The sequence below is a fragment of the Citrus clementina genome, unplaced genomic scaffold (assembly GCF_000493195.1).
Source record: "Citrus clementina cultivar Clemenules unplaced genomic scaffold, Citrus_clementina_v1.0 scaffold_3, whole genome shotgun sequence".
Classification (NCBI taxonomy): Eukaryota; Viridiplantae; Streptophyta; class Magnoliopsida; order Sapindales; family Rutaceae; genus Citrus; species Citrus x clementina.
In genome coordinates, this window is record NW_006262339.1 from 49,378,792 (window position 1) to 49,405,783 (window position 26,992).

The 26,992-nt window shown below is 35.5% G+C and overlaps 7 protein-coding genes across 16 annotated transcripts; 2 read left to right on the plus strand and 5 right to left on the minus strand.

Moving 5' to 3' along the window:
- Positions 1-2,934: 2,934 nt before the first annotated feature.
- Positions 2,935-4,549, minus strand: LOC18046688 (RING-H2 finger protein ATL39). Its single transcript, XM_006445097.2, has 3 exons — positions 4,189-4,549; positions 3,753-3,856; positions 2,935-3,469 (listed from the first exon to the last, which is right to left on the minus strand). The coding sequence occupies exons 1-3, from the start codon at positions 4,345-4,347 to the stop codon at positions 3,157-3,159; spliced, it is 576 nt and encodes a 191-aa protein (XP_006445160.1). The 5' UTR covers positions 4,348-4,549; the 3' UTR covers positions 2,935-3,156.
- Positions 4,550-6,760: 2,211 nt separating this feature from the next.
- Positions 6,761-7,995, minus strand: LOC18046689 (probable xyloglucan endotransglucosylase/hydrolase protein 27). The gene is made up of 2 exons (XM_006445098.2): positions 7,489-7,995; positions 6,761-7,354 (listed from the first exon to the last, which is right to left on the minus strand). The coding sequence occupies exons 1-2, from the start codon at positions 7,817-7,819 to the stop codon at positions 7,038-7,040; spliced, it is 648 nt and encodes a 215-aa protein (XP_006445161.1). The 5' UTR covers positions 7,820-7,995; the 3' UTR covers positions 6,761-7,037.
- A 1,542-nt stretch (positions 7,996-9,537) lies between these two features.
- On the plus strand, positions 9,538-12,090 carry LOC18046690 (protein-ribulosamine 3-kinase, chloroplastic). 4 transcript variants are annotated; one of them, XR_002906301.1, is made up of 9 exons: positions 9,538-9,777; positions 9,997-10,150; positions 10,263-10,353; positions 10,466-10,540; positions 10,621-10,709; positions 10,910-11,028; positions 11,136-11,276; positions 11,393-11,555; positions 11,725-11,806. XR_002906301.1 is itself a non-coding variant. In XM_006445099.2 (9 exons), the coding sequence occupies exons 1-9, from the start codon at positions 9,684-9,686 to the stop codon at positions 11,869-11,871; spliced, it is 987 nt and encodes a 328-aa protein (XP_006445162.1). In that variant the 5' UTR covers positions 9,538-9,683; the 3' UTR covers positions 11,872-12,090. The 4 variants fall into 4 exon arrangements, 3 of the variants coding, with proteins under 3 accessions (XP_006445162.1, XP_024043411.1, XP_024043412.1); XM_006445099.2 differs by having other exon boundaries at positions 11,393-11,469; positions 11,725-12,090; XM_024187643.1 differs by having other exon boundaries at positions 11,393-11,469; positions 11,693-11,868.
- A 100-nt stretch (positions 12,091-12,190) lies between these two features.
- LOC18046691 lies at positions 12,191-13,013 on the plus strand. Its single transcript, XM_006445100.2, has one exon. It carries the CDS (start codon positions 12,396-12,398, stop codon positions 12,915-12,917), a length of 522 nt encoding a protein of 173 aa, XP_006445163.2. The 5' UTR covers positions 12,191-12,395; the 3' UTR covers positions 12,918-13,013.
- A 128-nt stretch (positions 13,014-13,141) lies between these two features.
- On the minus strand, positions 13,142-16,894 carry LOC18046598 (ribosomal RNA small subunit methyltransferase, chloroplastic). 3 transcript variants are annotated; one of them, XM_024187628.1, is made up of 10 exons: positions 16,606-16,894; positions 16,376-16,492; positions 16,235-16,291; positions 16,033-16,122; positions 15,628-15,723; positions 15,071-15,155; positions 14,601-14,653; positions 14,147-14,230; positions 13,767-13,877; positions 13,142-13,516 (listed from the first exon to the last, which is right to left on the minus strand). In XM_024187628.1, the coding sequence occupies exons 1-10, from the start codon at positions 16,804-16,806 to the stop codon at positions 13,412-13,414; spliced, it is 999 nt and encodes a 332-aa protein (XP_024043396.1). In that variant the 5' UTR covers positions 16,807-16,894; the 3' UTR covers positions 13,142-13,411. The 3 variants fall into 3 exon arrangements, with proteins under 3 accessions (XP_024043396.1, XP_006445165.1, XP_006445164.1); XM_006445102.2 differs by having other exon boundaries at positions 16,376-16,525; XM_006445101.2 differs by having other exon boundaries at positions 13,432-13,629; positions 16,376-16,525.
- Positions 16,895-17,293: 399 nt separating this feature from the next.
- LOC18046599 (two-component response regulator ARR2) lies at positions 17,294-20,738 on the minus strand. Of its 4 annotated transcripts, none has more exons than XM_024188300.1 (6): positions 19,899-20,738; positions 19,168-19,266; positions 18,689-19,060; positions 18,504-18,580; positions 17,665-18,303; positions 17,294-17,546 (listed from the first exon to the last, which is right to left on the minus strand). In XM_024188300.1, exons 1-6 carry the CDS (start codon positions 20,038-20,040, stop codon positions 17,544-17,546), a joined length of 1,332 nt encoding a protein of 443 aa, XP_024044068.1. In that variant the 5' UTR covers positions 20,041-20,738; the 3' UTR covers positions 17,294-17,543. The 4 variants fall into 4 exon arrangements, with proteins under 4 accessions (XP_024044068.1, XP_024044067.1, XP_024044066.1 ...); XM_024188299.1 differs by having other exon boundaries at positions 18,740-19,060; positions 19,168-19,320; XM_024188298.1 differs by having other exon boundaries at positions 17,686-18,303; positions 19,168-19,320.
- Positions 20,739-20,827: 89 nt separating this feature from the next.
- LOC18046600 (flap endonuclease GEN-like 1) lies at positions 20,828-26,412 on the minus strand. Of its 2 annotated transcripts, XM_006445104.2 has the most exons (9): positions 26,069-26,412; positions 25,504-25,677; positions 24,615-24,785; positions 23,694-23,875; positions 23,324-23,570; positions 23,005-23,140; positions 22,726-22,746; positions 22,123-22,595; positions 20,828-21,464 (listed from the first exon to the last, which is right to left on the minus strand). In XM_006445104.2, the coding sequence occupies exons 1-9, from the start codon at positions 26,264-26,266 to the stop codon at positions 21,201-21,203; spliced, it is 1,866 nt and encodes a 621-aa protein (XP_006445167.1). In that variant the 5' UTR covers positions 26,267-26,412; the 3' UTR covers positions 20,828-21,200. The 2 variants fall into 2 exon arrangements, with proteins under 2 accessions (XP_006445167.1, XP_006445168.1); XM_006445105.2 differs by lacking the exon at positions 22,726-22,746.
- Positions 26,413-26,992: the final 580 nt, after the last annotated feature.

Genomic DNA, 26,992 nt, shown 5'->3' on the forward strand with positions numbered 1-26,992 from the left:
TAGAGTACATTAGATTTCAATTAATTCATATTCGAGCCGAGTAAAATTATAAGGGCGGTAAAGTTTTTTCAACAAATATTTAACCTAGTTACATTCTTAAGGCTCAAACTAAGGATCTTAATTAAGTTAAAACAGTTCAATGCCAGCTGATCTATACGCTTGTTGATTAGAACTAATCATGAGATCAGTACGTACCGCGATTAACTGTGTACAATACCTCCCATCATACCAACATGACTTGCTTATCCTTTTCGTGCTAAATTTTTTAATGTCCCTCTAATCGACGTTTGCACGATCAAACTAATTAAATTGCTTCCACTGACTTGGCCCCACATCCATACACTCGGCTTATAATAAAACTCCGCCATGCAATTCCCACTTCAACATAAATTCCAAACCCTATTATTTTATTAATTATAACATTCTCAAGTAGAAACCAACTCCAATAATGAAGCTTAATCGTGAATAACTGGTAATAGAAAAATGCCACTCAAGAAGACTTGTTCCCTTTTGCAAATATTAATTTCTCAAATTAATATAATTTTTTTTTTATAAAAAAAAGTGTCAATTGGATACATGCACTAAAGTAATTACCCACTTGCTAGTTATTGCTAATTATTGCTAATTCCTTAATTAATTTTTTTTTATAAAAAAAATAAGTCCACAACAGTACGTATCTCCATCTCCAACCCGTATCTTTCTTTAATTTGAGAATTAAGAGCCGTGGCTTGATCATCAAAAACGTACGTAATCAGGCAAAATTACAGGGACAAGGCGACAGAAGAAAGGCGGTCCGGTTTTGTCAGCTTGTAAATGATGAAACGGATTTGGGACGTTGGATCCGAATTTTAAAAATCCGGCGCGAACAATTAATTTAATTAAGGGTGACGTGTAACTTACCGTTGGAATTTAGCACTTGTTGATGGAATGACTGGTGGGCCCCGTAAACCCGTATTTTGTCTTTTAATTTGTTTTGCTCGCTACTTGTTACTTTACTCACCAAATTGCCCATTATTCTGAACATATTTATAGCTTTATTTGTGGAACATTAATTTGTTGTAGCATAAGATGAGCGGGTAATTATGGATCAAAATTTTGTCTCCACGTTTATTCGTGGCCCTTGGATTAGGACTATAGTCACGTAATGTGGCCTTAGATTCCCATTTCTTTCATTCCCTTGTTGGTGGAAATGAGAGTTTTGTTTAGTAATGGGTGGATTTTGTGTCTACGACATGCGCGGAATGACACGTTGTACGTGCCACAAAATTTAGTTGGCCAATCACTTTGCTTTACAACCAAATAGTGACAATTGCCGCATTTTTGCATCAAAATTTTTAAGTTCGTGATCACCCAAAGAATCCAATGCATTAATTCAATGTGTTCTATTGTATAATTCTAATACATAATTTTGTATAAACCAAATTTACGTAGAATGAAGCAACATGTTTCCCTATACGTTAGCTCGATTATTTTTGTCACGTAATCGACGTTTGCTAGCAAAATTTGATTTTCCATGTTTCGATGATTACTATAAATTGAGAGTTGAATTAATCTTCTTCTATTCACTGACTGCTCAGAGCATTTGAGAATAAAAATATATTTTTTCACAAATAATAGAATCTTATTTATCCCGTTGTTGGTTGGCTTTTCTACTCTTTCGTTATTTCCCGTTTTCCCATCGGCTAATCATAAGAAACATAAACGCATACTCCAAATTTTTTTTGGAAAGGGTTCGATAATTTCATGCCGTTGTGAAAATTTTATCCAGTAAATTATGGACATTTAGTCGTTCAGTTGGACCAAAGAAATGATTTCTTTCTTTCTTTCTTTTTTTGTTGGGGGGAAGAAATTTTGTATACAATTTAGAGAAATTTTGAGCTGTGGATTTAGTTGAATTATTCCACCTGAAGCTAGTAGCTGGTAGTACAGGAGGGGGCATAGGCTCATTCGGTGAGAGCAATGATAAGCATTATTTGAAGCAAAATCCAAGACCTGTAATTCGAGGAGCGTATGCTTCGTCGCCGGGACTATCTTTTTTCTAATCTTATTGGGCATGAATTTTAATATATATAAATAAAAATCTTGGGTAGTTTGAACAGTGTAGTCCACAACTTATTCATAAAATTTAACAAAACTTAACATTGAAACTCGTCATATTTTGGTGGAGGTGATAGATTGATGAAGAGTAAGATATACTATAGTGGTGGTGGTAATGGGACAACTAGGATGCTCTTCTGATCTGAACTCTCTTGATTTTTTACGGATCTTACGCCACCTATATTTTAGTGCTAGTTTATGATTAGGATTTAACAACATTTACTTTTAATTTATCAACCACCAATCATATTAATGAAATTTGCTAAAAAAAAGATCAGATTAGGAAAGGATCCTGACTCGTAATGATGATGATGTGCTTGTTGTTCATGAAGATAGACGGAGATGGTGAGAGAATAAAAATAAAAATAAAAATATTTTTAATAAAGGTAATTCTAAAAAATAATGAGATAAATTAAAAAGTGAGAGTTCTGGAGACAATTTAAGGGGTTGAAATAACATTACTTAGTAAAAAATTGAGACTCACGATGGATTTGAAACAATTATGGATCTTTAATTTTGGGATAGATCCAACCCATATGTATTAATATATGCTCCATTGCACTAAGTTGAGCTTCAAGAACATAAATAGATAATATGGATTTTACTTTGAAGAGATCAAACTCACTAAATAGTTTTATGCAACTACATTATGTGGTTTCGACTCGAGGCCGCTTGATAGGTCATTAGGTCCATGTAGATCGAAAATTTTATCTTAAATGATGTGTCATTTATCAAGTGATTGATAGTTTTTAATGAGTTTCGAGCGAATTAATTACATTATCTTACCATTCACTTGATAAATATCACATAATTTAAGATAGCACACTGCTCAGTCGATCAAAGTCCCCATTGACAGCATCAATTTGGTTACAACAAATTGAGAACAATTGCAATCAGTTGGACCACTACAAAGAACTGTAGTTCTACGTACAAAACGGTCTATACAAGAAACTTGGACACGGCCAATAAATGCTCAAAGAAGTAAGAGTTTACATTGCCACAAGTAGTTAGAGCCGTGCCAATCTGCTTGCTTTGTATCTGATTCTCCAAAGTATGTAGCTAATTTCCAGGAACAGAGTGAAGGTGCCCTTGATTGTTGCCGTTCACCTCTGGATGCCCAAGATGAGTTAGCAGCCACTGTCTAGAGTGGTTAATTGAAGTCTCAGGACTATCTACAGCTTGGGCCATGCTAAATGTAGCTTCCCTCGCATGCTTTCTTCCAAGAGGGTCTTGTAATGGTAACCGACAAACGGGGCAGGTGGTTTTTTTCCTTAGCCAAATATCAATGCAAGCGAGATGAAAGCTGTGTCCGCACTGGGGCATTATTCTCAGCACTTCTTTATCTTGGTACTCCCCCAAACATATTGAGCATCTGCAGGACCCAAAATAGCACGTCTCAATCTAAACTTAAAAAAGGGAAAAAAAAAAGGTTATTTGGTTAGGGTATCACTCGCTCATCTTTCCCACAAAACACAACAAACATACAGAGACATTTTTATTTGACACAACACTCTGCTCAAAAGTGCTATTGCGCACCTGCTTTGCTTACACACGCCATCTTTTTAGAGTTTGAAACTTTCAGTTTTCTCAATCTATAGTGGGGATACCAAAGTGAGGAGTAATACTCTATGTTTAAAGTAGGTGATTAAACTTACTCTGCATCTTCCACAGATTTGAAAGCCTCTTGGTTGAACTTCATAGTGGGGATTGCAGCGACAAGCACAGGTTCAAGGCCATTAATCCGATGCCCTGGCGCTGGCTGCCAGCAAAATAAAAATTGTTCTTCAAGGTCCCAAATCACAAACAAACCTAAGTAATTAGTAAATGGTAAATAAATACTCCAGTATCACTTGTGGTATAAGCAGACAGCTATAATTCTTGCGAAGGCAAATCACCGATATGCAGGCAGCAAGGCAAAAAATGAAAGAGCAATCAGACAAAATTAGTGCTACTAGTGTCATGCAACAATCGCAACTCCTGTGTGCGTGTTGGCTAAGTATGAAAATGAAACAGAACAAAGGTAGCACAATAGATGAGAACATAAAGTTGGGTAAGCTGCTCCGCAAGAAAGAGAGAAACAAACAAATATACCTGTTCAAGATCAATTCCAGATTCAATCTCAAACATTGGCCTTGACTCGACCCCTCGAATCCTTCTACAGATTATTCTTGTACATATGAACACAATAAAAGCCGCACTCATCCCAAATCCGATAACGGTTGTTATCAAATTCATACCTGAACCCCACATCTGAAACTCCTCCCTTTTTGAACCCAATTGTCAAAAGTATGAAGACTTACAAACATATGAAACAACGGCGAGTTTCTTCAAGACTCTTGAAGTAATGAAAAGATTTTCAATGCAGATTAAGATATAAAATTATGCATAAGGAATCCCAACAGCTTTGGGTGGACTCAAAGTTAATACTAAGAGACATGAGAGGAGACTTGTAGAAATTAAGACGCGGACGCTCATTGTCTTAGTGGATTTTTTTTTAATATTATTATTATCATTGTTATTAATAATTATCGAAACGAATATCGTTGTTATGTTATTTGTTTAATTTTTTCGAATGCGGTCTACATTTAACGTGGACCCACTGGATTTAAAAAGGGTTGAAACTCGGTGGACACTGCTTTCTGAAATTCCATTTTTCTCTTCTAATATCTTTGGGTTAAAATAAATGGTCAAAAATTAAATTTTAAATTTTAATATCATAATTAAGGGTTCAGTTATGGTACAACTGTGGTATTATACCATAGCTGTACTTAATTATTGAATCCAACTATAGTACATGTGTGCAACTGAATTTAATGGTTAAGTACAATTGTAGTATGGTATCATAGTTGCACCATAATTAAGTCCCATAATCAAACTTTTTTTTAATTTTATTTACAATCAGATTAATTTTTTGAAACTAAAATTTTAAAATAAAGAGAAATTAGAAGAAAAAAAATCAAGAAGAAAATGCTAATCCTTAAATATCTGTTGGTTCAGATTGAGGCGCGCAGCCAGTTATGGCGGCAAGTTTGTCAACGGTAAAAGAATAAAAATTAGAGAAAAGAGATGAAAGTGGATTCTGACTGAATTAAGGCGCATTTTGAAGGGCAGCGAATCCCAGGTCCAGGGGTGGTGTTTTGTTGAGTGCTTTTGGATAAGGCTCAGTCTTCGGGTCCAATAATTGGGGTTTTTGTTTGTTTTTAATTTTCTTATCTGGATTACTTTCTTTTATTCCCCTAATTTGCTTTTATGGTAATCTTAGCGCGCAGACGTATCCCAATGGAAAGCTGGCGTTTAATGATTTGGCATCCTTCAAGCATGAATCATGCTTTCACAATTCAAGAGTTTTGTCCAGGCCAAAATGGATTCTCTTTATTTATTTATTTTTAAATATTATTATTATTATTTTCAGTCCACCACCACACAAGTTAACTTGCGTACTTTTGCGGAAGATGAAAAAGTGCTTGCAACTTTTGAAGTGGTACCTGTTCCGTGATATTAAGAAAAACATAGGGGTTTCTCCCACAAAAAAAAAGGGTAAGACATAGGGGCCGTGGAGCTTTGATTAAATTAAAATCTCCCACAATTTGCTTACCATATAAACTTGAGAACAGATAATAACACCAATGAGGAATGAGGGCATGCTTAGGTATATTGACATGGACTGTTCCATTGCCAAAGTGAACTACTCGAAAAGGGAAGCAAGAACATATAAACAGAATATAGAACAAAAAATGAGAAGGAAAAGAAAAGCAAAAATGAGAAATTAGTTGCCCTCTAGTCAAGCCATGGTTTGCCGAATTTGAGCATGAAAGTTTTTAAATAGTTGACTTAAAGCAGAACCTTAAAAACCCCTGAGGTTGGTAAAGGAGGTATCCCACTTTATGTATGATATTGGGGGTCCAACTTGATGATTATGCTGATGTAGTTGAAGAAATTAAAAGGTAAAAATGCTGAACACGCGGTTTCACTTCCAAAGTATCCTTTTGAATTCATGCCGTATATGTGAGGATAAGGCGAAAAGAAAGACTAACTGATCCGAGAAAAAGAACAGTGTTTTGGCCATCTTTTGAGTTTTCGCTGCAAAGGCTCCTCTACAACAAAATGCTCAACACACAAAAAAAACAAACCCTATTATATACCAGGCGACATAATTTGCATTCATCATGAACATTAATCTCAAGCTAGTCAAGACTGACATAGGTCTCAAACGACCTTCCAAGCCATTTAAGAGCATATGAATAGTTGATAGAAAGCTAATTCCCAAACCGTGCAATGACTGTTATCTCTGTAATCCCCACCCCAATCAGTCAACTTAAGTCCTACATGAACATTAATGTGCCCCCCCACAAGACATAAAGTGCCATTCCATGAGGAAGATAACATATATTAGATATAAAAATAAAGTAAACTTATGTCACCATCTAAGCAGTCCAAGACAGAATTTTCGGCTATGAAAACTTGACACCTCTAGCATTGGCTGATAGAATAAAGAACTGGAGAACCAAAGGAAAATAGCCAACTTATTGAGACTCAAGTTTGCATGTGATTTCAATTTAAGCAGACAAAAATATCTGGAAGTAACACTATACTAAAATGGCAGTTTCCATGGACATTCGCTGAAGCTACTTGCGCAAAGACATTAATTCTCCTCTACCCATCAGAATCACAAGTTCACATCTTATTGCTTAGATATTTCAAGAAAGTGGCAAGAGCAAGCATACAGAAGAAGCCTGAGACAGTGACATCACTAAACAAGAAAGCAAATCAGATTACACCATTCAAAAATTTATTACAACAGACTGAAATTGCTAAGATACAATTGGTAGGAACAGCAACCAACCACCACACAGTGAAATCCGATTGATGAAAAGACATTGTAAATGGAAGAACAAAATCCCAAGAAACATCAGAACAACTCAAATACGCCACTCACCAAATCAAGAATCACAAGGGCACTCCACCGCAGTGGCAACAGGCACATGAATGTCTTTGTAGAGGCAAACATAAGGTGCATCACAGCCCACGTAGGGCCCACACCACCTGGCCTTATCAATGTGGCTAGCATCCCAAACTGAAGCATACAAAAACATTGGTTTATTGGGAAACCCCTCACCCTCGTTCCTCTCAGCTCTCCTCACCACCTTCCCATCAATCAACCACTGGATCAAATCTGGACCCCACTTGATCACGTACTCATGAAATCCTTCAGAACAATCGAACCCCAGATCATGAATCTCCTCTCTATTCCCGGTTCCTAGAATACAAATTTACAATTACATTTACATTGAATAAATAAATTAGAATCCAGATGGACAAAAATGTAAAGAGTTGATGGGTATGATATGTAAGGTAGGTTACGCTCGTAGGCTTATAAATAAATGAATATACCTGTAGTGTAATAATTGGTTTGAACGATAGTCTTGTCCTTGCCAAGGAATTCAAAGTCGATTTCGTCTTGGGATTTGTCGCCTTCTAGAGAAGAAAGGTAGATGTTGAAGTTGAGGCCACTAGTGTTGCCTTTGGGGCACTGGATCAGGGAGCTGAAGGTGCCGTAGAGGAAGCGAGTGGTGGAGCGCCACCTGGCTCCGCCGCGGTGATCGAAGGTGAGTGTGATCGAATTGGAGTCTGCGCAGTGAGTGCATGCTTCCGGGGTGTAATCTATGGCGATTTCTTTTATGGGTTCAGTTTGATGGAGACTCTGGACAACTGGATCCGCCATTTCAAGTTCAAGGGTCACGACAGAATTGCTGCTTACCGATTTCAATTTACGGAAGAAAGAAAGTGAAGTCAACTGAAGGAGAAACCAGACTTTTTACAGTGAGCCCACTGCTCCTAAGCATTTCTAAAAACGATTCACGGGCCTTGCCTATCCACCATCTAATCATAACGAACAACCTTTTGAATTTCAAAACTTTCTTATTCACTAATTAAGAAAACTTTTCCTAATGCCTACACTCTAACCTGCACTCAAAATAATAAATTTAGAGTGAGGTTGCTATTGTTTTTTAAATAATATTTTTAAATTTATTTTATAATATAAGAATAAATAATTTTTGGTGAATTTGAAATTGGCTTCATTGAGTTTTTAAAAATGATGTATACAAATGAAATTGGCAAAAATATATTTGATTGTTTATTTGAATATTTAAAGACAATATAAAAGAATGATAAAATAAAATCTTTTTCAATATCCAATTATTTTAGATCCTCTTTCATTATTATTATTATTATTATTAATTTATCAAATAACATAAACAAATAAATAGTTATAAAATGGCATAATTTATAATTTAATTAATTGGATGATACACATAAATTATAGAGGATATATAATTATAGTCATATTTGTTAAAATATTAATTATTATTGTCATTAAAAATTAAAATAACATTCGCTACTATTTTTTAAAATTTATTAGCATATTATAAGAAAATAAGTTAAATTATACCATAAATAAATAATATTAATAAAGTGAGATGTGGGACCCGTACAACATTGCTCAAAGTTGTAGTTTTGGACCTTTTTGGGGCTCAAGGACCCACATAGCACGGTGCAGGTATAGCACGTGTCGTACACTACAACACAGTACGAAAATGTTTTGGTAAGTCAAGTGGTACGGCATGGTAAGCACGCGAGGTCGATTGTGCTGGAAATTTTAGACACATGAGCTTTAAAAGAAAAATATAGTTAGAGATTGGTTAGAATATAGTATGTGAAAATATTTGTAAATAATATTATATTTTTTTATTATTATTAAATATACACTTGAGCTTTGAACTTTTAATTCTATTGAATTTAAATAAAAGCATATAAATCTAAAAAAAATATATGAGCTTAAAAAAAAGTATGCCAATAGTTTAGCATGCTCTTTTAATTTTTTTTTTTAAAAGAAAAAAGCATGTTGTGTCTTTTCTTAGGCATGACATGGCACGTGTGCCAAGCTAGGTCTAAGCAAAAAAAGGAAAAAAAAAATTAAGCACAACACAGATTACATGATAAACACGACATAACATAAGTACAAGTTCGCATGAGTCTTTTTTTGATGAGTCAGACTGTAATTAAAAGGTTTGTTGGCCATTTCTACTTTTCTTTATTCAAGTGTAAATTAAAATGGTTTCATTTTTGTTAGAAAATAGAAACTAATTATGGTTAGTCCTAACCAAATGTATTTTCTTATTTTATTTTCTTAAATGAGAAATAACAAATGTAAACAATAACAAACGCACCCTTAAATTCTAAGATTCAAAAAGATAAAATTTATGTTCTAAACAGCAAATATTTAATAGTAAAAATAATACTAACCATATTTATATTGAAACCGATGTTCAAATATCTATATATGAAATGACGTAAAAATATGACATTAGTTACTGAATAGAATAATATAAAGGCTAACAATAAAACTGAGGAAAGGATAAACTTCTCCCTTCAGTTAGACCACACTAACCGTGACACCAAAAGCAGTCCATGTCTACAGACTGAGCACGTCAGCACAACGTTGGTCTGGAAACTGGCCAATGAAAACCGAACACACCACACAGAGGCAACCCACTAACGAATGTCTGTGACTGCGAGACTGAGAGATGATGGCAACAACACACGTGGGATTCCTCTCTTTCGGCTCTTTTCTTCCTCTTCCTTCTCGAATCTCCTTCAGCAAACGCAGAACATTTGCCAGTAAGTAACTATTAACAAGTTCATTTACAGGCTGCAAAATTTGTTGGTTTCGCTGTTTTTGTTATCATCTTTAGATGCTGATTTTAGCTACTGTAGTTTCCGATTTATGGGTTTTAAGCACTAACACTCGACTTGATTGTTTATTTAAGATTAGTCATTTGTGTCGGCAAAATTCTGTTAAAAGGGAATGATGCTACTCAAGTTTTTGATATATGACAGTGGCAGCATTGAGTGATGACCCTATCCGTGAATGGATTCTTTCTGAAGGAAAGGCTACCCATATTACAAAGATTTGTCCTGTTGGTGGTGGTTGCATTAATCTTGCTAGTCGTTATGGCACAGATGCTGGTTCTTTCTTTGTTAAAACTAACAGGTAGTAGTGAATGTAACGCTCTTAATGAATTGAATACTCAATGTCGTTGCTGAATGGTAAGCTACTGGTTAAAGGAGTTACAAGATTTTATGATGTTGAAATGACGAATCAGGAGCATTGGACCATCTATGTTTGAGGGAGAGGCTCTTGGTCTCGGTGCTATGTATGAAACGAGAACAATTCGAGTACCTAGGCCATTTAAGGTTAGGAAGTCTCAGTTTATCTTAATACGGAGCACTCTGTTTTTGACTCAGTGACGAATTTTAGGTGTCATTGGGACCAAATCTAAGTGTAATTTATTGTTGAGTATTTTAGGTTGGAGCTCTACCAACTGGTGGATCATATATCATTATGGAATTCATTGAGTTTGGTTCTTCTAGAGGCAATCAGGTGAGGCTGGGAAGTTTTAAACATTGTAATAGCAAATACCAATTTGCTTTGTGATATCCAAACTGTTGATTGCTCCTCAGTCTGTATTCGGGAAGAAGCTTGCTGAAATGCATAAAGCTGGGAAGTCCGGTAAAGGTTTTGGTTTTGATGTTGATAATACCATTGGAAGGTATGGTCCTTATGCCCATGGTCATTCTAATATATATATATATATATAATATTAATGTGTTCATCCATATTGTTTGTGTCTTTTAGCGGAATTTTGCCCCATATTTGCCATTTAGTTATGGTGTTTCAAGGAGTTCAAGACAGTGACTAAATTTGATAACTGGTTCAATTCTCACTAATTGATCTACATGGTCTTTTTAGTACCCCCCAGATAAACAAATGGACATCCAATTGGATTGAGTTTTATGCAGAGCATAGATTAGGTTACCAGCTTAAGTTAGCATTAGACCAGTATGGCGATTCAACTATTTACCAAAGAGGTAATTGATTTCGTGACATTGCTTTCCTTTTAGGGCACTTTCTACCCATAGGGTAACCATTCTTACTATTTAGTTAAAATAATGCTTATCTCAATCATTGTTAACAGGACACAGACTGATGAAGAACTTGGCACCTCTCTTTGAAGGGGTCAATGTAGAGCCATGCTTGCTGCATGGAGACCTGTGGAGTGGGAATATCAGCTCTGACAAAAATGGCGAGCCCGTCATACTTGACCCAGCATGTTACTGTAAGTCTGGAGAAATCTTTACTGTTACAGGCATTCATTGAATCACTCAAAGTGCTGACAGCATGAGCTCATAAGTTACTGATTTCTCTATATTTGTTGGTTATCTTCTTCTATAGACGGACATAATGAGGCTGAATTTGGAATGTCGTGGTGTGCTGGTTTTGGCGGATCATTCTACAATTCTTATTTTGAGGTATCATTGATTCCAAACAAATAAGTTGCGGACTGATGAATGCACTAATTAGCACCGTATATATGATCTTTTACAAGGCCAGATTGGTATTGTTGTGACAGTCTTTCTTTCATTTGTTGTTTCTTTTCCCTGAGTTTTCCATCCACAGCCTACAAACATTTGCGTTTTAGTCGCGTTGGGTTTGTCTTCCCCAGTATCCTCACTTGTGCTTTTTTTATAACAGGTCATGCCTCACTTGTGCTTTTTTTATACCAGGTCATGCCGAAACAACCAGGCTTTGAAAAAAGGAGAGATCTTTACATGTTGTATCATTACTTGAATCATTACAATCTCTTTGGTTCTGGCTACCGTTCATCCGCCCTGTCAATAATAGATGACTATCTTCGAATGTTGAAAGTGTAGGCGTTGGTTATAAATGAACTTTGTTGGATTAAAGTATGCATGTATATTTTATACAGGCTGAACCTCTGTTTGTATATGCTACTAGCCGGCCAGAGCTATGTAAAAATTATTTACTGTGGCTGATTTTGAACAATTTTGCAATCCAGATTTCAGAGAAACGCTGCTTCAAGAAATGAATCGCATTGGGAGACTCGACAAGGGCTTGGTTTCATTCTTGCAATGCTTCAAAAAAGAAAATGAATATAATTTTTAATTTTTAATTTATATAAAAATATAGAAAATCGTTTTTTTATAAGTGGCATATAAATAAATAATGGAAAAAGAAAAGGTGTTCAAGGCTTCTTGATTGAACTACCTTCCCAAGCCACAGTTAGCACAACTCAACAGTAACAAGGTAGTGCCGCTTAGACAACATTAGAATCCAAATCTCAGTTGGCTCTTCGGAATCTACAGACTCATGTCATAACCCGATAACAGCACAAATACGAGGAGGAAGAATCAAAGAAAATAAAATTCTGGAAAGAATGAACATGAACGCGGACGAAAGCAAGACAGAGGCATTGCCGCCGGTAACCGACACAGAGCTGATACTGTCACTTGAACGGGCAACCCTAATGGCCAAACAATTGCCGGCCACCACTGACCCGACCCACCGTATGCAAATTTACTCTTACCTCCAACAAGCCAATCGTAATCTTTCTTCTTTTCTATCCAATACTCAATTGCCTACACAAGCCACTGAAAATGAAAACTCCCTTTCTTCTTCTGCCACTCGCGGCGACGGCGACTGCGACCCAATGGAAGTGGGTGATCACGAAGAAGAAGACAACTCCAAGACTACAATCGACAGGATCGAGGAGAGGATGAGAAATTGTTTTATCAAGAACAAGAGGGCCAAGCGCCCGCTTTCTCCGTCTTCTATGGCGGCGGCTGAGGAAAATCGTTTGTATGAAGACGGCTTTCTTGGGGGATCAAATGCTTATGGATTTGATCCTAATGGGACTAAGTTGAGAGCTCTGGATCTTGTGTATCAGTTTCATGGCTGAGCTGAGAGTTGCAGAAGAAATGCGCGAAACACTAGTGCCTTTGACGGCAATATAATATACTTTATTGCCTTTCAATTTAAGATTTCCGGGGGTGTTTTCTTTTTCTTTCTCTATCAATTATAAGTTTGTTGTTGTGTTTATTTATTTTATTTTACAACATTCAGACAGATAATATTAATTATTACAAACATGTTGAATCACCAAAGATTCATTTCTTTCTCGTTCTCAAACCCCATTTGCATTTACATTTTGATAAAATTTCTGCGTTCGTCCTGAAATGCTAAATGCATTCGGAAAACTAACACAAATAAATGTTTATTCTAAGTTCATACATTGGGCTATCAAAGTTGCTTCCTCAAATACCTCTATGTTGTAAGATTAATTATCACTGTACAGTTTGCTTATTACACAGCTCTTACAATGCACCTCCATCCTGTGGTGAACTCTCAAAGTTGGTAATGGAGAAAGGAGAAGAACCTAGACCTGCATTTTTTTTAAGAGAACCATTGCCGACTGCCGTAACTAATCAGATTGTGCTCCATAAATAATGTATATTCCGTTGACGGTAATGTGATTGGAAATTTGTAATCTGCAGCAGCCTGTACAAGGTAGGAGAGTCTAAGGTGTCTGTATACTTGAACAAACACTACACCTGTACAATTAAATTATGCAGCTTCACGAAATCATCCAACGTTAGCTCCTCTGGTCTTGACTGTATGAATGATTGAAGGAATACATTGATGTAAATAGATGACAGAAACTTACAACAAACAAATAATTCAACCAGTGGCCCTTTTTTTGAAAAAAAAATGGTGAAATGAATAATTGACACAGATCAATAATACATACGGTAGCTGGAAGTCCAACATCTCCAAGAGCTTTCTCGATCTCAAGGGATGTGCATAAGTGCTGGAGTGATTTCCTCAACATTTTTCGTTTTCCATTAAATGCAGAACTGACCTGTATCCACGGAGAACAATGTCATGTCACTATATTTACTAGCCGGACGAACGTCTTCATTAAATCAGTATGAAGACAACCCGCATAGAAAGGTAGAAAGACATGTTTAATGTTTCCCTAAGTTTTAAAAGTTAATTCTGCTGTATGTCAGCATCAAGAAAAATAGAAGGTAAAATGATATTTTTGTGGACAAAGAGGGCACTATCATCAGGAAAGCTTGATGTTGTGGTTAAAAGCTTAAACTGAAGGACATTTAAAAGTGGGACAACCATTGAAAAGAAGCTCTTTGTGGAGGTAACTGCAGGATAATCTGTAGCTTGCTTCAGCTTGAATGTAACAACAGCTGCATCAACCTACACAAGCATAAAGAGCACAAAGTGGTGGCTTATTAAAGATAAGAATACCAAACGTCCTGCTTTTAATTTCAACTGATAGACATCTTAAACAACATGGAATATCTTCAAGCAAGCACCACTAAACAAAGGAAGAACATATTTACTCAGGCCATTCAGGCATGGCCTGATAAGTAATTTTGACTCCATGGTGAAAAAGTAGAAACTGTTAACTGTTATCAAGCTGTATTGATGGGCAACTCAAGCAATCTCAGCATAATTTTGGGACAACAATTTATGCAAAATCTCCTTAGCATTCTTGGATGGAATGTAAAAAGAGACTGTAGAAGACAAACATGTACTGGCACTTATGGCAAGTTAAACTACTTACTTTGGGCTGAGGGAAAAAGTTTGTCCTTGGGACTTTGAATTTGTATTCAGGCTCTGAAAAACAGGATCTCAGTTAGACAGCCCAAGCCACAACAAGGTGAATAAGATGCCAAATGAATCACTGCCTACTAGAAAAAGGTGGGTTTCCAGGGACTATATGTACCTAAAGTTGTCCTGTCATTCTAAATCAGTAAGGACAATTCATTTAACTGTTACTTTTTATGATGTATTTTGATTACTGATAAACACCCTGCAGCAACAATTCTGTTAACCTGAAGATTTCATCATTTAAAGTCATGTCATTTCCATGAAAAGATAAAGAGTCTTAGGTCCCATCAGCTGTAGTTCTCAGTTGCAATATAGCTTAAAGCTAAAAGGAAATTAGCTTAAAAAATAGACATAAAAATACGGTGAAAAAAAAAAAAAAACTTCATTGCAAATCATTGAATTAGTAATATGCTGCATTAGTACCTGAATAAAAATTGACAAAGATATTGATGGGTCGGTACTCAGATGTTCGCAAGGAAGGTTCTACCAAGCGCAAAGCTGTTTCTTCCTAAAATTTAATTTAATCAGTCATTAAGTAGAAAGATTTATAATATAAACACAAAGCAGAGGTCAAGCTTTAACACAATAAAGAAACAACTGTTTTTATCTGTTTCCATTGCAAACTTTACCGTCAGTCGATCAACTAGATTAAACCATAACACTCAAAAGCACAAGGTGATTATTTAGTAAAGCCTTTCCCAATTCTGAGAATAATTCATTTCAATTTTCAAATATAATCATCTCTACAATTCAATAAACCATAGGGCACTTTGAAAATCTCTGACACTCTATGTTCAGGTTTTCATTCTCCCTACTCCAGTAAATTTGTAAATTTTTAATTATAGTACAAAAAGGGGAAAAAATAATTTAAAGCTACTAGTTAATTTAACAGTTGTAAACCATTGAGCTACATGAAGGGATTGAAGTATGATTAAATGAAAAATACAGCACTTTTGAAGTATTACATCATCAATACCAACCTGAAGTAAGAGAACAACTTCAGAAAAAATGTCACCCATAGGAAGAAGTTGCTTGATTACATCTGTACTGATATTAAAGGGTATATTGGCAACCACCTGCAAAGAAGAAAAAGGTTACCCAGAATAAATAATAATGGATATATGTTGAAAAAGTAATGATTAACCAGAGAAAAGGAAGAGAATTTCATTTCCAAATGGACAAATGTTGAATAATATATTTAAAAGAATGTTCTCAAGCTTGAAACTCAATGTATATATAAATCTTACTTCATATTATTGTTACATGTATATCATCACATTGTGTTCAAGTGTAGATAATATACAGTAAGCATCTTTACTCCACCACTTGATGCTACAAAAATTTTGGAGATAACATTTGTGTAGGAATTTGTAACTTATTCTCACCTTAGCAAACCCTGAGCTAGACTTTCTTCTTTCAAACAGCGACAACATATGGGAGCGGATGTGACATTTGACAAAATCCTCTTGCAGAACCTAAGGATTTTAATTAGCGAAATAAAGACTTCAAACTAGCACAATTCAATCATACTGAAGCAATTAAGCTCACAACAAACACCAAGAGCTACAAATAACAAGTACAATTCACCTTGAGCTGGTCTATACTTGCGAATCTTTCTCTCACAAGACCAACCATATGCTGATCCTGTAACTCACGAAAACAAAATTCCTAAACATTTAATTCATAATCATGGCCGTAAACAATAACAATTTGCGGAGATGTTGTAACCTTCTCGATGGCTAGGACAGTGGCGCCGGCATTTAACAGAACATTAGTCAAAGAACCGGTTCCAGGCCCAATCTCTAACACGATGTCACCTTCTTGAACGGCGGCGGCGGCTGCAAGCTGATCGTTTATTTCAGAATTTAACATGTAATGCTGCCAAAAAAAAAAAAAATGCCTACTAAGCATTCGACAAATGTCCCCGTTGAATGAACTAGGCAAGTTACAGACAAGACCTGTCCGAGGGATTTTCTGGGGAAACGGCCTTTGGAGTTGAGGGCTTTAATAGTTGCGTGATAGTCGTCGTCTTGGCTTCTTGCGCAAACAATGCATGCAGATGCTGCTCCTTTTTGTACGCCGGCGATGCTACTGTGGGCCGGGCGTGTTGGTTTCGGTAGGAGAGGATTTTGGAAGACAAGTAATGTGGATGTGGTCATAGCTATCCTATGTCTGTTCTGGTTCTGCCTGCCTGCTCGCTCTCCATTCTTTAATCCAGAGAGAAAAGTGTATTTAAATTTAATTTGCTAAATAATTATAATCCAAGAAATGTGACAATCTCATCGACGAACGACAAGTCGGTCTATACAAAAAAAAATTGACTAGGCAATTCGCCCTTTTTTTCGTTCTTTGATTTCTCTCGTCAATGTTACCGATGACAAGCCGTACATCTGACTACAATACGTCCCGAGGATTCGATAAATCACGGAAACGACTTGACGTTCAGTTAGAGATTTACAACCAACTTCTGCAACTAACTCACCCATCTTATTATTATATTCGTTCCTCTGAAACCAACAGGCAAGCCATCAACCTCACCCGGGACCCCATATATAATATAACATGCTTGCTCTATCATTTGACAAATAAATTGACTTGAGAAATTGTAAAATAAATAAATATCCAATAGCATGGATTCATCACCAGAGTCAATGACATTATAAAGGGATATCAAATTCATATAAATAACGTTTAACAATCTGAGAAAATCACGGTCACAGCATTGGCTGCATTGAGAAGCGCCACTGTGTTACTATTTTACACACAAAGGTCTTAATCCAGAAACAACCAAATATATAAAACAAACTATCGATCCTTTCCTGCACCTTCTTTATGGCTGAATTTGATATCCAGGAAACACTGATGCCAGCATCTAAGTTCAAAGTTCATAGCCTTGTCACTACAGAAAAAGAAAATCCACAATGAGATTAAACTAGAATGAAGTTTCAGAGAGTGAGCATTTAATAAACTGGAAGCAAAATGACATAAAATCTACCAGAGATCATCAAAATTCTTACGAGGAATAATTGAGTCGATACCTTTTTCATATCAAGCTCTACTTTTCCAGCACCATATACATCATATTCTTCTGGATACAGTGGTGCCGGACCAGGCGGGAAATTTTTTTGCCACCGCTGGTCTTTTTCTTCTTGTTGATTTAATGATGAAGGCACTTGCATTCCAATATCTAAGCGTGAATCTACATTAATGGAGGAAGCCATTTTTCCAATAAGAAGTTCTTCCCCATTAGACTTTACCATCTGATGGAAACCTGCCAACTTGTCATTGCTAGTGATTCCAATTCGTGCATGTCTAGAACAGGGATAAGAAAAATCTAGCTGGTTAATGGCTGGCGCCAATTGCTCATATTTACAATCTGATGTATCATTACAACTCCACCCTCCATTATTAAGGAAATGTATAGAACTAGCAGAAGGCACAAGGATGCAACAATTGACATCATTCTTCTGCTCCTGGATTCCAACTTCTGGCTGATGACATGCAGTCATGGTTTGCATCTCCGGAAATTGGAATAATCCTCCTTGGATATTGCTTGTTGATGAAAGATTGCACAATGCAACCTGAGATTCACTGTAATCCCTGTTCACTGTCTTTCCTATTGCATCTTGTGCTCGTTTCAAGGAGAGGCGATATTTCTGCAAAGATAATAGTACATGAAAACTTTATTATTGTCACATCAAATAATTTTTTATAGTTGTATTGAAGTCACTTAACCTCAAATCTTTGTTTATAGTTGTATTGAAGTGGAAATTGTGAAAAATATTTGCAAATGCTACACTTGAAATAAAATATAATTCCAGAAATCACAGAAGTCACTTATCTTCAGAGAACACACCTGTAAATGACTTGAAATATTTTCTTTCTTTAGTCCTGGGACATTCATATGCTGAAGTATTTTCTTTGGATGTGCTCCTAAATTGAAAATAAAACAAGAAAATAGATCAGTTACGATCATTACCAATGGTACAAAATATAGTGAGATGCTCTGTGGAACTCAAACCCAGAACCTATTTTATTTACCATCAATGCCTAGCACTCTGACAGCTTGCAAGAATTTATTATGTAACTCACTAGTCCAAGTTAATTTTTGCTTCTTTAGGACTGATGCATCATCATTGACTCCCCCTACATTTTTGTCCACCTCTGTTGCTTCTTTCCTTTTGGGATCCTGATGACTCTTCTTCCATTTGTTTGGAAGTATATGATTATCTGTATCATCGGATGAAATGCTACTAACCCCTTCAGTAGCTACCATTTTATCTGTCTTCTTCGTGAATGCAAACTGCCAAAGGTTTTTAATGTCGCTCATGCTGATTGGCTTCACAAGATAAAAGTCAGCACCTTTGAACAACGCACCTAGCATGTCATTTTCATTGTCATCGGCAGACATGACTATGTTTAGGAAACACATTAGAAGAAAACATCATCAGAGAAGGAACAAATTGCAAATTTTATTTAACTGAATACAGATGGCAAAACTGGACTTTGGTGTTACTTACAGATAACTGGCAGTTTTGACATTTCTCTCACTGTTTCAAGCAGTTCATATTTATCCATATCAGGTAAGTGAGTCTCTGCTAGGATAATATCGAGTTCATCTGCACATCCCCGGACAACGTAAAATGCATCAGCGGCTCGTTTAGCAGTCAAGACTGCAGATTAAGGCAGAGTTAGAACTTTTTGCAGAAAGATGAAGGTGAGCACTATTAGAGTCTCAGCTGAGGGTTTGGTCAGCCTCTTCCAGAGAGAAAGAGAAAAAAGGACAGAAGATAATTTACATAGTCATTATCTAAAGTGCAGGATCCCTTATTAGATAATGACTATATTTTTATGCACAAACCATAATATATGCACCATGTCACTATGTACACAAGGAACTAAAATTGGATGCTTCACCAATCTCAGTATCCGACATGAGGATTTTCACTTTTTATCTTTGAACAACAATCAACACCAAATGGTGAGTTTAAGGAGAATCAGAAGTATCCCAGACATCAAAGCCACAGTTAGGGTATAACAATACATCAAGTGCTAGTCAACCGCCAAGCATCTAGATCGCAGAAAAATATAAATGCTAGTAAATTGCAGTCTAGATCAGGGAAAAATATCTGTTAGTAAATCATAAAGAATCTAGATTGGAGAAAAATACATTAGCTATCTACTTCTTATCTAAAGATTCTGATGAGAGAAGTGATATAAAAGAGAAAAACAATCAAACTCAAAGATATACCTTCATATCCAAACCAACGGAGCATTTTTGATAGGATCACAAGACATGTAGAGTCACCATCCATGATCAAAACACTAATACCTCTTGGTGGTAGCATAGCACTTCTACCAGATTCAACTGAGATTGCCTTCTCACCGTTCATGAGAGCGGACAGTCTGAGACAGCTGTACAAGCAAAATCTTTTGTATTCCTAGAGATATTTTCAGCAGATATGATACTAAGCATACAATTATATATCTTTGAATAAAAGTATTTTATTTCGCTTCAGTCGGTTACATCTATAGTTTTGCCAAATGTAACAAGAAAGCTCCCACCTGCAATTGAAATTTGAGTAGTGATTTTGCATATGGCAACATAGACTTGGTGAGTGATCTGTGTATCCTATTTTCCACTTAAAATATTTAATAATTTATTAGGGACCACTATATAAAGAAAAAAAGACTTACATGGTAAAAATGTCAACCTATAGTCAAATGCGTATATGACAAGTTATTTATTTCCATAACAATTGCCATATCAAATATTACGAGAGTCCACATCACTTGATAATTGGTGTCCATATCAGTGAGATTGTAATATCTTTCAGAAAGAATACATAAATACATACCTTAAATAAGTTACCTTTCGAGCATATCTCTCACCTTCTCAATTTTGTAAGACAGCAAGGCATTGAGTTCTTCAACTCTGTAGAGTTTGCAAACTTGAGATGATATTCTTCCAGCATGACACACAAGCACATTTTGATTCTTTTTCAATATTGAACATTGTTATGCCTGGTGGAGATCAATGCAATTAGCAAGGACTGCTGCCACCCTGAAAGGGCAATTCTTGCCTGTGTTATTCTGCAGAGGAGAGAGAGGGGGAGAGAGAGAGAGAGAGAATCATGGCAACAACAAATGGGTCCTCATGATATTCCATGGACAGCAAAATGTTGGATTGCAATTTAATATTCACCAATTCGAAAAGTTAATGCAAAGATTGAAATCAAAAGAATCACAATCACTGCATAAATCAATCCACTGCAATTTAGAGCACTTTCACTTGCTGAACCAAGGTAGCATCAACCATATTAACACACAAACTAGACGAATAAACCATTGAGAGGAAAAATACAGATAGATAGAGGAAGAAGGGGTCCGACATGATATCTACTCCTTAAATTTAATTACAAATTACACATAGACTAGAAGCAAATGCTTAAATCTTGTTACAGACTACTCAGGCAATAAGAGAATAACTTAACAACTTAATTTAACACTTCCCCAGCATCAGAAGCAAGGAAAACCATAACCGCAAATTGTCTTAGTTAAACAAAAGACGACGCCTCGCAGACTTGGAAAGATTCGGACTTGACACTCTCCTGTTCTCCTTTGATATCCTATCAACCTGACAATTGGAATCCTTGGCCAAATCTGCACCTGATTTTTCCTGGGATTGTACTTTGGCTGAACGATAAAATTCAGTAATACTAAGCTGAACCCCCTTTGATTTTGGTGATTCTAACTTCCCATTGGACTCTTCAGATCTCAAACTTGAAGTCCTTTTTCTTTTCAACTCTCTTCGCTCCTGTCAATTAAAGAACAAAGAGGATAATAACACAGCAGCTTCAGAGGCTCTTGATTTCTTAATATCATTGGTACAACAAGACCACCACAATGATGATGGAGACAACAGAATCAGTTATTTAATGTTTGTCACTAACTTGATTACTTGATAATAAATGTTCATTTACCAAATCTCACAGGGAAAAACTCAACCAGGAAAAAAGAGCATCTCTCATCATTATGTCAGGCCCCCTTAACATCCTCTGTTCTAGAACTTTGGTAAAGATAAAATTGCTCCTTGGTGCAGCCATCATATTTTCATTAATCTATATTGCCTAACTTCTAGACATCTTTAATAGGAGGAGGAACCTCCTCATTTATGATCACTTCAATCTGACTATACAACAATTTCCACCGTCGTTGGCTAGTTGTCAAATATAACTTTAATTTCAATAATGATTAAAGGAATACCCAATCCACCAGTAAATGCTAGATACTCTGGTCTTATCTCTACAAAGCCTACAATCAATTCCAATGTATCTAATATAGAATCCGATAATAGGAAAAAAATATATATATATATATATATATATATATATATATATACACGAGTGTGTGTGTGTGTGTGTGAGAGAGAGAGAGAGAGAGAGAGAGTTGACAAATTAACCAAAAGCACATACATTTTCTTGCAAAAAGTGGTCTACTTTTTTTGGAAAAGCAGAATGCACAAGCTTCATATTTTCATCCGTCAGCAAAAACCAGCAATCTCCATCAACATGAATCTGGGGGTTACTGGATTCATCGAGCAGATCATTGGGTTCATCAACTTCCATGAATTCTTCCAGATGCAAATCAGAGTCAACAGGGGCTGTATACTTAACACCACTGATCGCAGAAGCAGCCTTCTTCCACTTGACCACATAGGATTGATGTCCATATCTTATCTTCACACGACGAATAGAATCAAATTCATATTGTCCACACAACAAAGTCTGTACTGGATTTGTGGCCATTTCTCTCAAATATATAGTGGACAGCATTGGAAGCATCTTTTGCCGAATATATGACGGCTGCCAGGGCTGATGGTAAACCAAGAAATCAACTAGCATTTCAGTCATTGGGCTACCCCATGATATAGAAGGGCCATCAGTTGCTGCATAAAAATAAAAAAAGACAATAGTTTGTATAGAATTAGTTTAAGAAAAGAAAACCAATGCCTTATTGCAGTTCAAAACTATTAAGGAATGCAAACTCGAATTTCAGGCATCTAATAGCAATCCTACCAATGATCCCTCCACCCATAACTAAGGATAGACAGCTAAAATCCATTTGATTTAAAAAAAAAAAAGATAAATGCCGGAAGATGGATCCAGAATGCCAAGTACATGCAGTGCCATAAAGGTTATATAAACAAGGAGAAAACTAGCTATTCAAAAGGTAAAGGGTGAAATCATTTCAATTAAGACTTGCATAATAATCATAATAAAGCCAGATGAGCACATAGAAAGGGCAATGAATATCACAATGCCTGGACAGAGGGGATTGACAACTACCAAATATACCTGTAAAGGTACCATTATTCTCGCACAAGTACATTGTAACAATTTCATCATTTGGGAAATTTGTTTCCAAGGCAATCTTGCTGCAAACTTTAATCCACCAAGTTTCATGTTTCTTTTGTTCCTTTTCTTTTCGATTCTGTCATTCAAATACATGAAATTATCTTAAAGAATAAATAACAAAGTTTAACACAAATTAAAAGGTTTGAAAGTTCGAAGTATGATACAAGGAATTAATAGGATATGGGAGATGAAATTGCCAGCTATTGATTCAGCATATTAACACCCTACAAAACTAAGTGCAGTGTCAGTGAAGTTGTACCTTATTGCAGAGGGAGCAATTACATTTAAATCCATCTGGTTTTTTCAAGCAGCCCTCATTATTATCATTAATGCAGTATTCACAAGAAAACTTAAAATGAGCTCTCTTGGTGCCTGGATGCCCACAGAAGGAACAATGAGAAGATTTTACCATTGGCATGCTTTCATCTGAATGGGATACAGCATCCTCTGTAGATTTAATATCACCCCAATATTGCGGAATATCACCATTGCCTATTTTGTGTAAACTACAAGAAATTTCATTTTTAAGAAATACAGTCAATTTCTTAACTCAGTATCGCTTTACCAAAGATATTCTTCAAGATTAAAAATAACAATGCACTGATCTTTGGACCAATTTAAGAGCATACATATTTAATATCTCATCTTCAGAAAAATTTTGGACAAATTGAAGAGCTGTATCTAGCCCGATTCCTTGTACCCCATTTAAATCATGGTCATTTCCTATCAGAAGAGACATGGCTATCAAGTGCTTCCTCTTCAGCCCAAGACCAGCTTCAATATCTGATATACAGTAGCATTCAAATGGTTCCTGCTTACAACAAGATTCTCAGAATTACCAACTGAAACATAAGTGTCCATAATATTGAGATTCTCGCACTGGCTACACACAACTATTCCAAAATTCATTATACGAGGTATTGCTGAATGCTATACACATCTTTTATTTTCTTGCTAATAGGAAATCTCAGCCGGAACTTTGTATTGACAATTTCTACTGCAGACAGCTAATTATTAACTTCAGCCAAGCAAACATGAATATAATAAGAATGTTGAAAAATATATAAGCTCAATAACAACTCTCTCAATATGGTGCATGTGTTGGTATGGCAAGAAGAATAAATCAAAATGAACACAACATCATTCTTACGCATCCAACAAAAAGCCTAAGAGAGTGTTCTAATCTCTTATTTGGATATGCAACCTGAAACACTGTAAGGACATTGGAGCTACTAATAAGAATAAATAATTAGAGAGATCTCACAGTAAAAATGACAACTTTAAGCAAGTTTAGAACAAAACATGATGAAAGTTTTTTTTTTTTTTTTTCAATTTACTTTTAAGAGAAAATTTGAAAGTAAGAATTTGATTGTAGCAATAACTTCAAACTGCTGCTATAAATGATATTGAAAATTACAGAGAGATTATAAAAATTTGAGATTACCAATGTGAACAGCTAGATTGCTGCATAATCAAGTTCATAAATCTAATGAGCACTTCAGGAAAGGGGGAAAAAAATAGTCATATTAGTTAAACCTACTAGGGCTTACCTTTGTATTGGGCCTGATGCATTTTACTACGCATTTAGCTCCAAAAAGGAATGCATCACTATCAGCTGTAATGCACGCATCTACATAACCTTCACTATTTAATTGTGCACACAGTGCTTCAGCCTCTCCTTTTGCTTTTAGAACAGGCATCCCAAATAGTTCAAGCAGTTCCTACAAAGCACAGTTATTTGTGCAAACAAAATAACACCAATCTGTCAGATAAGGTATCCAAAGAAGCAATTAAATCACAATAGTTTCTCCAATGTAAGAACCACGGAGTATTAATAATTTATCAAGAACTAAGATGGAATTATTATTGCTTATACAATCTACAACTTATTCATCAAATGTTAAGTCTCAGTTAGAATGCAAGTTTAGCAAAAAGCTGAACCAATGACACAATACTTTGTCTTTCATGCTTCTTTATCTTTCCTTCATTGCAAGTATTCTGATCTCACTCTGATGGCAAAGCATATGTATTGTGATACCCTATTCCTATTTTCATGGCATAATATTGGTCTTATTTGATATGACAAGCAGACACTGTAAAAGAAAAATTAAACAAGCAATTCATGCTCCATTTACATACCTAAAACATGTAGGAGAAGCAAAGAAATTGAATCTTCAATTGCATAACTTCTGGGACTCATATGAAAAAGAAAACATGTCCAATATCTATTTGGAGAAAATGTGTAGAGTTTCTTTTCAACATTGTCAAATATAACACAATTGATTATACACACAAGTGATTTTTATCTTGTACAAAACAATTCAGGCACATACTAACTTCAGATTTCTCAGCAGCCACAAGGGGATTCAATACAAAAATGCACAGACAACCATAACACATTGATAAGAACGATCATGATAGAAGAATCAATTAACCAACCACACATTCTTGAACACATTTTAAAAATGTCTGGTTCCTCTCCACAAGGATGCCTTCTTCAGCTACAGGCAAAGTTGAAGAATCAATGGTAAAACGGTAAAACCGTGCCAACCTTGCCTGAGATTTCAATGGCGAAGGAGTCCCATCAACAACAAAGACTGGAAACGCACCAAACTGCAAAATTACAGACAGTGTTTCACTTTCATACCAAAAAATCCAATTATTGGCCTAAATACTAGTAGAGTTACATGCAAAAAAATCGCAGGACACTTTTATTCAGAAAGAAAGAATGGGCGGAAATGATCTCCAAGAAATCTTCATATGAACCCAAACGATCAACATAATCAATCTTTCCTTTCACTTCTCTTAAACCCTAATACCACCAAAAACCTCAAATTCAAATTCAAAGCGACTCATTTTCCTTTTTTTGTTTTTGTTGGTCAACCAAAATTAGAGACAAACAATAAAACCCTAATTGAGTTTTACTTAAAGTTAAAAAAAAAAAAGGTTTCATTTCTTCTTAGCAAATGAAAAGAAGGAAATGAAGAAAGGGTGAAAACAAAACCTTGGCGAATAGGTTAATGGTACGAAAGAATGTGAGCCTGAGATGGGGTTTAGGGACACTGTTCTTCTTGATTGCAGTCTCGTGTTGAACGATCCAGTACGAGAGATCCACTGCCACCCGTTTGTCTCTCAAGAAATCCAAACCTTCGAACCGGGCGTAGGGTTTTAATAAATCCCAGAACTTGCCTCCAACACCCATCACATTGAATTTGATATTAGGCTTTGGATTTTGGTCACTGGAATTGTGGCCGTTGTTCGTTCTTGTATAAATTTTACGTTAGGGCAGATTGAATTTGGGCGGGTACTTTGATGTTGGGTCGTTTTATACTATAACTGTCTAACCATGTCAACCGACAAAAAAATTTAAAAATGAGTAATTCCTTTCTGGTCCCTGATTATAAAAGACGAAGGAATGAGAAATACATTTTTCTAAACTAAAAATAAAATAAAATAAAATACCATCTTTTCACTTGCCTTACGTTCACAAATACATAGTAACTAATTAATTATATGTGTATAAAAAAATAGTATAAAAAATAATACATCATCATTGAAGATTAAAGAAAAAAAACTATAAGATAAAAACAAAAGTTCATTACAAGATAATTTTTTTAATTTTTTTGTGATTTTATAATCTCTCTCTCTCTCTCTATATATATATATAGATTGCCATATATATATATATATATATATATATATATATCATTATTCTTGATTTAAAAAGTTGTGAGACAAACAAATGGTAACTGCGTTATGTAAGAAGATGGAAAAACTATTATGTTTGATTAAAAAAATAAAATATTTCTTGAAAATTAATATTATTTGTTGTGCATCCAAAAGAAATAAAAACACCAGCTTTTAAGAACTTGAAAAAAATTCACGCAACTATTGTTACTGGGAAAAAATCAAAATTCTAATTTACTTT

What these genes read in the sequence shown, in the direction of transcription:
- LOC18046600 (XM_006445104.2), bottom strand. Translation starts at nt 26,266, where the DNA reads ATGGGTGTTGGAGGCAAGTTCTGGGATTTATTAAAACCCTACGCCCGG. An exon ending in CCATTAACCTATTCGCCAAG is followed by an intron (nt 25,678 to 26,068) that starts GTTTTGTTTTCA and finishes GTAATTTTGCAG; the next exon opens with TTTGGTGCGTTTCCAGTCTT. An exon ending in AATGTGTTCAAGAATGTGTG is followed by an intron (nt 24,786 to 25,503) that starts GTTGGTTAATTG and finishes TGTGCTTTGTAG; the next exon opens with GAACTGCTTGAACTATTTGG.
- LOC18046691 (XM_006445100.2), top strand. Translation starts at nt 12,396, where the DNA reads ATGAACATGAACGCGGACGAAAGCAAGACAGAGGCATTGCCGCCGGTA.
- LOC18046598 (XM_006445102.2), bottom strand. Translation starts at nt 16,806, where the DNA reads ATGACCACATCCACATTACTTGTCTTCCAAAATCCTCTCCTACCGAAA. An exon ending in CCAGAAAATCCCTCGGACAG is followed by an intron (nt 16,526 to 16,605) that starts GTCTTGTCTGTA and finishes TTTTTTTGGCAG; the next exon opens with CATTACATGTTAAATTCTGA. An exon ending in ATGTTGGACTTCCAGCTACC is followed by an intron (nt 13,517 to 13,766) that starts GTATGTATTATT and finishes TACCTTGTACAG; the next exon opens with GCTGCTGCAGATTACAAATT.
- LOC18046599 (XM_006445103.2), bottom strand. Translation starts at nt 20,040, where the DNA reads ATGAACGGTGAGAAGGCAATCTCAGTTGAATCTGGTAGAAGTGCTATG. An exon ending in CAGAGTGCTAGGCATTGATG is followed by an intron (nt 18,581 to 18,688) that starts GTAAATAAAATA and finishes TTTTCAATTTAG; the next exon opens with GAGCACATCCAAAGAAAATA. An exon ending in ATATTTCAAGTCATTTACAG is followed by an intron (nt 18,304 to 18,503) that starts GTGTGTTCTCTG and finishes TTATCTTTGCAG; the next exon opens with AAATATCGCCTCTCCTTGAA.
- LOC18046688 (XM_006445097.2), bottom strand. Translation starts at nt 4,347, where the DNA reads ATGTGGGGTTCAGGTATGAATTTGATAACAACCGTTATCGGATTTGGG. An exon ending in CTGGAATTGATCTTGAACAG is followed by an intron (nt 3,857 to 4,188) that starts GTATATTTGTTT and finishes TTTTGCTGGCAG; the next exon opens with CCAGCGCCAGGGCATCGGAT. An exon ending in AAATCTGTGGAAGATGCAGA is followed by an intron (nt 3,470 to 3,752) that starts GTAAGTTTAATC and finishes TGGGTCCTGCAG; the next exon opens with ATGCTCAATATGTTTGGGGG.
- LOC18046690 (XM_006445099.2), top strand. Translation starts at nt 9,684, where the DNA reads ATGATGGCAACAACACACGTGGGATTCCTCTCTTTCGGCTCTTTTCTT. An exon ending in GTTCTTCTAGAGGCAATCAG is followed by an intron (nt 10,541 to 10,620) that starts GTGAGGCTGGGA and finishes ATTGCTCCTCAG; the next exon opens with TCTGTATTCGGGAAGAAGCT. An exon ending in TTCAACTATTTACCAAAGAG is followed by an intron (nt 11,029 to 11,135) that starts GTAATTGATTTC and finishes CATTGTTAACAG; the next exon opens with GACACAGACTGATGAAGAAC.
- LOC18046689 (XM_006445098.2), bottom strand. Translation starts at nt 7,819, where the DNA reads ATGGCGGATCCAGTTGTCCAGAGTCTCCATCAAACTGAACCCATAAAA. An exon ending in AACCAATTATTACACTACAG is followed by an intron (nt 7,355 to 7,488) that starts GTATATTCATTT and finishes TTTGTATTCTAG; the next exon opens with GAACCGGGAATAGAGAGGAG.